This window comes from Panthera uncia, chromosome B1 (assembly GCF_023721935.1).
Source record: "Panthera uncia isolate 11264 chromosome B1, Puncia_PCG_1.0, whole genome shotgun sequence".
In the NCBI taxonomy this organism is placed as follows: domain Eukaryota; kingdom Metazoa; phylum Chordata; class Mammalia; order Carnivora; family Felidae; genus Panthera; species Panthera uncia.
In genome coordinates, this window is record NC_064811.1 from 156,981,826 (window position 1) to 156,993,919 (window position 12,094).

The 12,094-nt window shown below is 55.1% G+C and overlaps 1 protein-coding gene across 1 annotated transcript in view; it reads left to right on the plus strand.

Moving 5' to 3' along the window:
- ADGRA2 (adhesion G protein-coupled receptor A2) overlaps positions 1–12,094 on the plus strand; it is a 35,147-nt gene that overhangs the window by 12,941 nt on the left and 10,112 nt on the right. Inside the window, exons 3-7 of the mRNA XM_049631408.1 lie at positions 10,051–10,122; positions 10,379–10,450; positions 10,606–10,677; positions 10,964–11,127; positions 11,553–11,766. Of these exons, the coding sequence (XP_049487365.1) occupies positions 10,051–10,122; positions 10,379–10,450; positions 10,606–10,677; positions 10,964–11,127; positions 11,553–11,766 (594 nt within the window). The remainder of the gene's footprint in view (positions 1–10,050; positions 10,123–10,378; positions 10,451–10,605; positions 10,678–10,963; positions 11,128–11,552; positions 11,767–12,094) is intronic.

Genomic DNA, 12,094 nt, shown 5'->3' on the forward strand with positions numbered 1-12,094 from the left:
TGACGGCAGCGAGAAGTAGGGAAGCCTCGCTGGTTTAGGCAAGGATGGGGCTAAGGGAAGTTCATTAACGCTCTTTAATGAGCAATTAGCTGTGAGGGCTGAGCCCCTTAGCTGGCCAGATGCCATCTCCCCCATCCAGCTGGGGGCCCAGCATAAAGGGCTGAGGAGGATTTAGTGTGACTGGGGCCTCTTTCCTTGTCTCCCCCCAGCCAAACAAACCAACAGACAAAGCCCCAAGGGGCTAGTGCCTGGGCCGAGGGTGGGAAAGTGGATTACATCCAGAAGGCCCCCACCCGCACTGCCCCGGTCTGGAGCTGCGTCCTGCCCTATAGGCCCAGGCAGGCTGGCCTTGGACTCAGGACTGCAAGGACCCCACTGGCCAGGAAGAACTTTTTTAACAGAGTTGGGGACCTGACTCAGTCGAGGGCAAGCCACTTAACCTGCCAAACGAGCCCCTCTGTCAACTCCCTGTTCAGCTGACCAGCTCCAGGAACCATAGCCTGTACGACAGCTTTAGGTCCTGCCTCCCACAGGACATCTGGGCCCCCGTCCCTCCTGGAGCCCTATCCTTGCTTCTTTCTGCCCCTTCGGCACCCTCTCTCCTACCTCTGCTCCTACCCTGCTGGGCATTCCTAAATCCTTCAACAGGGCCCCTGCCCCTCTAGTACCATTTCACCCGACAGGCTTGGATCAGTGTGATGGGGGATACAGAAGAATCAGGGGGAAGCCTGCTCTCAAAGAGCCAGAGATTACAGTCTAGTGGAGACTATGACAATGCCACGTGTGTTAGAATTAAGGAGGTTGGGGTTTCCCTAATGCCCAAAGGAGGAACCTCACTGATCTGTGAGGGCTGGAAAATTCAAGGGCAATTGGGATGCAGTATCTACATGACATGGAGTTTAGATCGTTAACCATGACCATGATCTTATGAGATCATCTCTATTACCACCCACTTCACAGGGGAAGGGAAAGCCTCTCCTCCAAAGTCCCCAGGGCCATAAGGAAAGCTCAGAGGCCTGGCTGGGCTAGTAGGGGTGGAAGGAGCAAGCCCACGTTCCGGGTGGAAAGGCAGAGGACGTTCTCTCTGATCTGAGGCATGCTCGGGTGGGAGGGGGTCTCAGGATGTTGACTGTGCAAGCACACAGCTCCGTGACCAGGTCCCTCTACCATCTGCTCTGCAGCTCACAGGCAGGGTGGTCCAGACAAGGTAGAAAGGACTGCCACCAAGCTGCTATTAAAAAGTCTCCTTGGGTACGAACAAATAGGGAAAACTTTTACCTCCCACACGCAATTAAGCGTGCGGATGCTCGGATTCCTGCACTCAGCCCAGGCTTGGTCTTAGAGGGCTGGGGGGCCGGAAACCTCGTGCTCCTTCCAGGGATCTTTTGGAGGATGACAAACTAGAGCTGCCTCCAGCCCTTTGCCCTGCCCCCACCAGAGCTGACCACCGCCCAGAGCTGCTCTCCCTTCTTAGCTCCAGCGAGAGCTGCTCTGAGCCTCCCGTGGCCCCACTAAAGTCTTCCCATCTTTACCCTCTCACTTTATCAAAGACCCACAGGGGTCTCCCTGCTTCTCATCCTTCAGTCTCATGAGAGTAAATGTTCTGATAAAGAAAAAAGACAGTCCTTTCCTTCCCACCCATGCCACCACACTGAACCCCCCCCCCCCCCCCCCCCCAGCACCACGGACTCAGGTCACTGCACAGCAGGTGCTTTCAAAGCATGGGAAGCCATCAGAGAAAGAGAAAGATGAGAGTAGTCAAAGAATAATGACTGACTGCCACATCATGTGGTGTGGCAGGCGCACAGGGCAGGAGACAGATGAGAAGTCAGAATCCTGAGTGTGAGCCCTGCTTGGAGGTTAGGAATCATCCAAGGTCTTCATTCTAGAGCCCTGTTTGTGTGCTGAGCTCTGTTCTAGGCACTGGGAGTGAACACAGCAAACCAAGTGCCTGCCCTCATGGAACTTACCCTCAACTGATGGGACCCGGAAAACAGCAAATAAATGTACAAAGATATCAGGAAATGATAAGTACTACAAAGAAACCCAACGCAGGGTGAAGGGGGGAGAAAGCAATGGCAGAGGGGAAGCCTGCTACTTTATGTATCGAGGTCAAGGAGGGACTTGCTGACAAGGTGACTGAGCCCAAGACCTAAGGAAGGGAAGAATCTGGAGGGGAAGGCCCTACATCCACAGTATGCCTAGTGGGTCTGAGAAGCAGAAGAAGGACATGTTGGGGCTCCTGGGTGGCTCAGTCAGTTGAGCGCCAGACTTCAGCTCAGGTCATGATTTCAGTTTGTGAGTTTGAGCCCCACATTGGGCTCTGCTCTCAGTGCAAAGCTGGCTTCAAATCCTCTGTCTCCCTCTGTCTCGCTCTGTCTTGCTCTCTCTCTGCCCCTCCCCCACTCATCATTTTTTTCTCTCTCTCTCAAAAATAAACATAAAAAAAAGAAGAAGGACATGTTAATGGGGGGTAGTAGGAAATGAAGTCAGAGCGATGCAGGCGTGGGTGCCAGGTCTGGGACCTCAGTTTCCTCATCTGTAACAAAAGGGGGGACAGGGTGATTTGTAAGGCACATTATGGATTTTAAACTCTATGATCTTGGGGTGTGTGTGTGTGATACCCACAGGTGCTGCTTGAGAAAGAAAAAAAATCAAAGCGCCCAATGATGCAGCCAGGCTTTCCAGAAGAGGGGAGGCCTCTGGGCAGAGGGGTGTGCTGTGTTCAGTAGGTGCTCATGCTTCTCAAGGATAGAAGGCAGTGCAGGGGCCAGAGGAGCCCAGGATCTCCAGGCCAGCTGATCACTGCATCAGTCAGGTTCTCCAGAGAAATAGAACCAATAGGAGATGTGTGTGTGTGTGTGTGTGTGTGTGTGTGTGTGTGTGTGTATCTGTATAAAGAAATTATTTTAGGGGCGCCTGGGTGGCTCAGTCAGTTAAGCGTCTGACTTCAGCTCAGGTCACTATCTCTCGGTCCGTGAGTTCGAGCCCCACGTCGGGCTCTGGGCTGAGGGCTCAGAGCCTGGAGCCTGCTTCCGGATTCTGTGTCTCCCTCTCTCTCTGCCCCTCCCCCGTTCATGCTCTCTCTCTGTCTCAAGAATAAATAAACGTTAAAAAAATTTTAAAAAAATAAAAAAAGAAATTATTTTATTTTAGTTCTTTATAGAGAGATTTAATTTAAGGAAATGGTCTGTGTGATTGTGGTAACTGGCAAATCCAGAATCTGTAGGGCAGGCCAGCAGGCTGGAAAGTCAGGCAGGAGTTGATGCTTTAGTCTCGAGATGGAATTTCTTCTCCAGGAAACTTTTTTGCTAATCTTAAGCCCTTCAACTGATTGGATGAGGCCCACCCATATTGCCAAAAGTAATCTCCTTTAAAGTCAATTGATTTGTAGACTTTAGCCACATCTACAAAATACCTTCACAGCAACACCTCCATTCATGTTTGAGTAAGTTACAAGGTGCCATAGCCTGGCCACGTGAACACATAAAACTTAGTCTTCAAAAACCACTGTCCCACTATCCCAGGGATGGGGAGAGATCCTTGCCCCACTCCCAGAGATGCTAATGAATCAGGTTGGAAGGGGGCTGGGAATTTTTTACAAGGTATGCAGACGATTCTCATGCTCATCCGAGGTTGGGAACCAGTGGACCAGATGACCCCTAGACTGTGGGCCTATTCATCACAAATGAGATGCTGTGGCCTGGCGTGCAGTTGGTGCCAGGAAACACTGATCTCTCTGTGCTGGCAAGCTCAGACGTCCAGGCTTGGGCAGCTGAGTCCATGGCAGCCTAACATCCCAGAGCCTGTGAGCAGCAAGTCCCGTGGGAGGGTTGGGGCCTGGCCTAATAATGGAAATGGCAGGTCGAGGCTGCAAAAAATGCCATCATTGCCTCCTTGTGCTGAGCGCCCCTCTGGCCTTTGAAAATTGGTTAAGTATAAGCGTATGGGGGGAGTAGGCCTGGTTAATGCATAGCAGGACCTTGAGGCTGGGAGGAGTACAGAGAGAGCGCCGAGTGGGAACGTGCCTGAGATGATCTCAGGGGAGGACAGGTGCTCAAGAGAGCACCTGGGGTGAGAGGAGAGATGGAGGACACCCTTTGTGGGGCTCTGTCAGCCAAGAAAACCTGAAACAGAGTCCAGCAGAGCAGTTCATGGCCAAGGAGTGTACAGAGTCATCCAGATGGGTGTGAGAAACCTGTCTCTGAGCCCTCCCCTCTGTGTCCCAGCTCCCCTCGGCATGGACAAGCCTGTCCTTTGCAGAGGAAAGACTTCTGGGGTGGGGAGGTCTTGAAGGGCATAGAACTCCACTCTGGAGTAAGCGAGGTCTGGGATTGGATCCTGCCTCTACCATTTACTTTCCGGGTGTCTGTCCAAGCCTCGGGTTTCTCCCCTGGAAAAGGGCGGTGTGGGACTCCTGGACAGGCTGTTGTGGGGACAGCAAGGGCTGTCAGTAAATGGCCATTCTGTTCCCTTCTCGGAAGAGTGTGAAATTGCAAGATGTTATGTCGGCAGCCCCTCGTTGCATAGGATCTGCCCAGAGCGCCCCAGCCTTGGGTGGACAGTCAGGTAGCTGAAACGTGGGCGCCAGAAATACTCACGGATGGCCCGTTCCTCTGGTCCCTCGCATCTCTGCCCACATCCCCCACCACACGCATTCAACAGAGAGCAGGCCACCAGAAGACCTTTCAGGGCTCCGAGGGTGCCACGGTCACAGTGAGAAGCCCCCCAAACGGGGACCAAGTGGGCTACAGGACAGGCAGCCCCCAGAAGAGGCCAAGGGAGAGAGCCTGGGCATGCAGGCGAGTCAGTGGCTGTGTGTGGACACAAGCCCGTAGAGGCTTGTGCATGCCTGGAGGAGAGGGCCTGGTGAGGGGAGCCTGGTCAGCCCCAGGATGATTTGTCATTGCCTAATGAGATTAATGAGCCCCGGGGGCTGGTATGCAGCAGTGCCGGGCACTCATTAGAAGCAGATGCTCATGGGAACGATGGCAAGGAATGGGGGGTGGGGGGGATCTGGGGGTGGAGCGCTGCTCACCCGCCAGGTGGTTTCCATTAATCTGTGGGCGGGGCCAAGAGCAAGGCTGCCTGGCCCCGCCTTCTTCCCCTTCCCATCCCCACTCACACTGGGGAGGAATGCAGAAGAGAAGCTGCCGACTTGGGAGCCGCTGAGGGCTGGGAAGGGAGGCTTACGGGTTCGGGGACAGCCCTCTTGCTTGCTGTTGTAGCACCGATGCCTGGCATAGTGTACATGTTCGGTAAATACCTGTTGGATGACCCCAGAGACAAGAAGAGCCCCAGACCATCTAGGTTTCCCCAGCTGGATCCTCTCCCTGCCCTCCCCTAGACAGCCCCCATACCTGCGGGGCGGAGCGCGGGGGGAGGCCAGCCCCCACTTTCCAATGAACCCTGGAAGTCCTGGAGGGCCCGGGGAAAGCTGCTCTGCGGCCTCCGAACCTATAATTTGGTTTCTAAACCCACAGGCAGGGAGGTCTGTGGGGGCCAGAGGGAGCCAACTTGGGGCCGCCCCAACCCTGTCCAAACGCGGTACGCGCTCCCGCGCACACGTGCACGCTCTGTCGTGCACACCGGCTCTTTAACAGCTTTAGGGAGGTGTAATTAACATGCCGTGAAGTCCACCCACTGCAAGTGTGCGATCCGATGCTTTGTAGCATATTTACACAGTCGTGCAGTCACCACGACCTCACTTTAGAGCATTTTCATCGTCTCCAAAAAGCAACCTTGAATCATGAGCAGCCACTCCCCATTCCTCCTGCTATTTCCTAGCCCGAAGTAACCGCTCGTCTGCTTTCTGCCTCTATAGATGTGCCTATTCTGGACATTCCCTATCAATGGATTCATGTCATGTGTAATCCCTTATAGCTGGCTTCTTCCACTTAGCCTAACGTTTTCAGGGTTTATCCATATTATAGCATATATCAGCAGTTCATTCCTTTTTATGGCCTAATATTCTGTTGCGTGAATGTAGCACGAATGCCTTATCAGTTGATGGACACTTGGGATGTTCCCACTTTGGGCCGTCTTATGAATAATGCTGCTGCGACCATTTGCGTTCAGGTTTCTGTGAACTTCTCTTGGATATGCACCTGGGTTCTGTAGTTCCTCTGCCAAACTGGTTTTCACAGCGGCTTGCACCATTTTACACTGCCACCAATAATGCATAAGGGTTCTAGTCTTTCCACACCCTCATCAACACTTGCTGTTGCCTGTTTTTTGTATTATAGCCATCTCAGTGCATGTGAGGTGAGAGCTCATCATGGTTTTTCTTTGCATTTCCCTAATGACTAATGGTGCTGACCATCTTTCCATGCATTATTTAGTCATTTCTGTCTCCTCCTTGGAGAAATGTCTATGCAAATCCTTTGCCCATTTTTTTTCCCAGCAGGTTTGTCGTTTCATTATTGAGTTGGAAGAGTCCTTTATATATTTTATTTTTTTTTATTTTTTTTTAATTTTCTTAACATTTTTTATTATTTATTTTTGAGACAGAGAGAGACAGAGCATGAACAGGGGAGGGTCAGAGAGAGAGGGAGACACAGAATCTGAAACAGGCTCCAGGCTCTGAGCTGTCAGCACAGAGCCCGACGCGGGGCTCGAACTCACGGACTGTGAGATCAGGACCTGAGCCGAAGTCGGATGCTTAACCGACTGAGCCACCCAGGCGCCCCTATATATTTTAGATAAAGGTTCTTATCAGATATATTTTCTCTCATTTATATATTTATATATTCTAGATAGAAGGTCCTTATCAGATACAGATTTTCTCTCATTCCCTGGGTTGTCCTTCACTTTCTTGATGATGTCCTTTAGAGAGGAAAAGTTTTAAGTTTTTATGAAGTCCACTTTATTAATCTGCCCCTTTATTGCTGATGCTCACACACTCATTCTTACACACTCAGCTTCCTGAGCTCCAGCTTTCCCAAGAAGGGTAGAGGGTATGTTTTGCTCTCAGGAATCCCACCCCCGCCCCCCATGCCTGACTTCTGCCATCGGGTCCTTCTCCTCCAAATTGGCACAGGTACAGGGAGAAGGGTTTGCCTAGAGTCAAGGTAGCCTGCTCTGGGTTGGGCGAGGGGTGGTGGGGAGGGGAGGCTCCATCCATACACCACAACTTTCCCAGCCTACAAGACCTGGGCTCTGTGGAAGCAAGGAGAAAGTGAGAGATTCCACATCACAGAAACATCTGTTCATCCTCATGACCTCAGCTAAGAAATGAAGGGATCGGATTTAGACAATCCCGAACAGGGGGTTGTAACCTGGGTGCCACAAGCCCTCAGAATTCATACAGTGTTGGGTGTAGTGCATTTTTCTGAAGCAGGAGTCCATAGCCATCATCAGATTTTTAAAATGATGTGCTAAAGCGAGAAGCAACCTATAGGGACCTTGCTGGTCCAAAAAAAAAAAAAAAAAAAAATCCAAGTTCTATGATAGTATTTCCTCCTGCTGCTAGGGAGGGTACAGCCCCAGAGCCACACTTCCCCTGCCTTAGGGACCGTGACCCCATCAGCCCCATCAGTGAGCAGCCTCCGGCCTATGCTCCTCAGGAGAAGACTCAGGCCTGGCCTGCCTGGGCTCTGGAAAGGCTGCCTTGGTCACCCCTAAAGCCACTCTGTGGGTGTGAGGCAAGGGAAAAGGAGTGCCAGCGCCCGGGGGAAGCTCCCCTCTCAGCACCCCCCCCCCCCCCCCCGCGTGGTTCTGGGCTGCAGGAAACCCAGGGCAGGAAGGGGCTGGGGCCTGAGTGGCCGCCTTGCTCCCATCTGCAGAGCATCAGTGGGGCAGGCGGGGTGGGGGTTCTCAAGGGGGGCCGGGGAGGAAATGAGAATAAACACAGTGAGCAGAGAGGGAAGGGGCGGGGGGCTGCAGCCTCAGCCCCTTGGCAGCCCATGAAGGGAAGTGACACAATGAGGAATGTGTTTCCCTCTGCCCGTCCCCCGCGTGGGGGTGGGAGGCAGAGCCCTGAGAATGGCCAGACCCCAACAGGGGCCAGGGGGCACATGCTGGAACAGCACTGGAGGGGGTGCTGTGAGAGTAAGGAGCCAAAAGGGGGATGCCGGGCAGGAAGGGCAACCCAGACCAGGCGGGGCACCTTTCCTGTCCCTCTCCAGTGTCCATGCTGCGCGAGCATCTAGGGTCTGCATACTTGCACAGTCCCCACTGGGGCACTACCAGCATGCCTGGGTATGGAAGCCATCCCTTCTTGAGGAAGCTGGCCCCTTCTGCTGACTTTCCCTTCTTTCTCAAGGGACACGGGGTTATGGAGGCCACGTCCTCGGTATGAGAGGGAGCTCCAGTATGAGGACCCTTGGCCATGGGCGGGACTAAGCAGCGTGTTTTATTTCTCCTCTCTCTCTCTCTCTCTCTCTCTCTCTCTCTGGGTGTTTTTGTCCCCAGCTGGGACTGTCTGTGCGAAAACAGGCCCCCTGGTGGGATGGCACCCCCCCCCCTCCATCCTGGACACCCATTTCCTCTCCCAGAGCTGGGAGCGGCTAGTTAACCCCCTCGTGCCCATAATCCACAGATGTCCCTGAGACTTTGGCAGGCAGGGCCAAGTGCGCCCTGTGTCATTCTGGGCTGGAGGGTGGTGGGCCTTGGAAAGCAGGCTGGCCCCAGATATCTCTGTCAATCTCAACCTTCTTGCACAGGCCTTCTTGACAGGTTGATTACTCCAGGAATCCCCCACCCTTGCCCTCTGCCTCATAATCTACCTAGATGCCTGGGGTGGGGTGGGAATGCACAGAGAGCACCATGGAATGAAGGGAGCAAACAAGGAGGCAGCAGCCCCCAGCCCACGGTCCCAGGAGGGGGAGGCAGTCTGGCTGAGCAGGGAGGTTTCCTGGCACATTACTCCGTGAGGCTGCGCGCGTGCTGGGCGGGCTCAGGAAAGACTCCGGTGGTCCTTGAGTAGTTGGGTGAGTGGCCAGCTGGTGGTCTAGACACCAGTGGCTGTGCCCAGGAAGCAGAGGATGGGATGTAGCCAGTGGGCCAGTGCTCACTTTGGTCCTCAGTGGTCCCAGATAGCTGCCAGTCTGCCAGGTTTTGAGCTGGGACCAGGTAGGCACTGGTGGGTCCCCAGTGGGTAGGAACTGCCCCTTCAGCTCTACCCTGCCACCACCGGGGGAGGTGATAAAAGGGAGGGAGGGTTGGAGTGTGGCTGTGCGGTTGAGCTTGAGCAACCAGACCCTGGGACAGACAATTTGCTCCTCCCGGTGGGTGGCCTTTGGCCCCCGTGGAGCCCTGGAGGGCAGGGGGGGGGGGGGCGCACCACCTTCTTCTGTCTGGACCTGCTCGGGCTCAGCCCAGAGATGGTGTTTCCCTTGCCACTTTCCCTCAGTACTGTGGGCTCCTAGGAGACCATGGGGGGAAGGCAGGTGGACAAACCTTTACCCCCTCAGCCTTGCCTTCCTCACCTGAAGAATGAGGGATCGCTGGGCGGGGTGGGGGTGGGGACGGTAATGGTTGTGCCCTGGAATCAGAGACCCAGGTCAGCACCCATGAGGTCATCAGCTGCTTGACCCATTTCCACACCTGTCAAATGGAGAGATCAACATGGACAGGATGGCTATGAAAATACCTCCTCCAGTGCCACACTCCAGGAGATCTTACCTTTGGATAGCAATTTACAAAGACTTTCACATCCATTTTCAAGTGGTGCACACAGCAGCCCCTGTGAGATCCTGGGCAGCTCAGATTGGAGCGACCTGGAGCGAGGGCTCCCAGCTCCCAGTTCAGTGCCGGCTCCCCTCCTTGCTTCCACCGTGCGCTGCTTCTGTGTCCCAGGTGGCCCCACCCCATCTCTTGGCTTCCATATGCTTCCTGACACCTTTCTGACCAGCACCCCTTGACGGTTGCTGGGGTGGGCCGCGGAGACGCGTCTAAGGGGTGGGATCCTTCATCCAGCCTCCCAACCAGCGCTGAGGAGATTTAGAAGGAAATCTAGTTCTCGTCTGGTAAAAGTGAAACTTCTCCACCCCAGGGGAGCATGTGGCCCAGACAGGCAGAGGTGTGAGTACTCCCACTTGCCTCCCACAGGGACCTGAGGAACAATGTCATCAGCACGGTGCATCCCGGGGCCTTCCTGGGCCTGGGAGAGCTGAAGCGCTTGTAAGTGGCATGTCCTGCTCCCCTAGCCCTGGGGCCGGTCCCCTGGGTCCCTTCTCATTTCCCCACTCACAGCGCCCCTGTCCCCAACATGCTGTATTGCTGGGGCGGGGGGGCGCCGATGGAGGAGACACCTCAAGCCCATCTCCTTGTTCATCCTACTCCCCACACGAGCCCCGGCCACACACTTGTGTCCCCCACAAGTGGATCCACGTGTTGCTACGCAGCCAGCTTGCTGAGGCTGTGTGTGTCTCTCTAGAGATCTCTCCAACAACCGGATTGGCTGTCTCACCTCTGAGACCTTCCAGGGCCTCCCCAGGCTTCTCCGACTGTAAGTGAGGGGCAGTTAGTGGGGAGGAGGGGCCTGGGAGGAGGGAGGGCAGCACCAGACCCTCAGAGTCCCCTGTGTTCCCTTCACCCACTCCTCCCTCCTCTGGCTCAGGGAGACCCTGAGATCCGGGCTCACTGTTCCCTGCCCCCCTGCAGAAACATATCTGGAAACATCTTCTCCAGTCTGCAACCTGGGGTCTTTGATGAGCTGCCAGCCCTTAAGGTTGTGTGAGTATCTATTTCCAGCCCAAGGACTCAGACCTCTGCTTCCTTTCTCTGCCCAGGAAGGACACATGCAAGTATCATGACCACCGTGGCCAGCCTTATGCATAGGCGGGACAGGCAATGGCTGAAAGCATCATACCTGCCTTCCCACCATCGCCAGGCTGGTGGTGGCAAATGCATACCCAAATGTGCCCTTCCCAGCCTCAGTCTCCCTCCCAGGGCTCCAGCCCCGCCCCCTGAGCCCACGCCCCCTCCGCTCTACTCTGTGGCCCCTCTACCCATTCTGCAGGGATCTCGGCACTGAGTACCTGACCTGCGACTGCCGCCTGCGCTGGCTGCTGTCCTGGGCCCGGAATCGCTCCCTGCAGCTGTCGGAGCACACGCTCTGTGCCTACCCCGGTGCCCTCCATGCCCAGGCCCTGGGCGGCCTCCAGGAGGCCCAGCTGCGCTGCGGTAAGCACGCCCTCACCCTGCACCCTTGGCGCAGACGCGCTCCTGAAGGGCCCCACTGGCTCGAGGCTCCCCCTGCCTCTCGTTCTCCAGGGCATCCTCTCCCTCAGAACCCCCTGGGGGTCCTTCTCCATCAGCTGTTCCTAAACTTTCTTTGGGGCTGCTGCTTTGTGTTTGCACCTGGTCCCACCTCCTGGGGTGACAAATGTGCTGCCACAGGAGTGCTTTTCTTTGCTTGCCCCAAACCCTCCCGCCCCCCCCTTGTTCTCTTTTCTCCCGAGGCTTTCTCCTGCCCCCTCCCCCCCCCCCCCCAGCCACAGTGGGCTCCAGTGCAGCTCCACTCCTGGCTCTGCACACCACACCCCTGCCCCCGGCATCTCGCACACTGCTGCACGCGGGCCTCACTGCCCTGGTGTCCCCCCCGACAGAAGGGGCCCTGGAGCTGCACACGCACCACCTCATCCCGTCCCTGCGCCAAGTGGTCTTCCAGGGTGACCGACTGCCCTTCCAGTGCTCTGCCAGCTACCTGGGCGAAGACACCCGCATCCGCTGGTACCACAACCGGGCCCCCCTGGAGGGTGACGAGCAGGCGGGCATCCTCCTGGCCGAGAGCCTCATCCATGACTGCACCTTCATCACCAGGTACAGGCCCTGCTGCCACAGTACCCATCCCCCGCCCGCCCAATGCCCTGTGCCCAGATGTCCTTGGGAGTACATTCATGGGCGTTAAGAGTGTGCTTGTGTGTGTGCCTGGAAATCCAGGACTCACGGTCTGGATAGGGGAATACAGATTAAATGCCTGATAGAAAAAAAAAAAAAGGATCACATCTGACTTTTCTTTAGTGCCTTTACGATGTAAAAACTCTATTATCAGACTTAATCTCTCCAATAGACTTTCGAGAGAGGTATTATTATCTCCCTGATACACACAGGGAAATTGAAGCTCAGGAAAACAATATCTTAAGGCCGA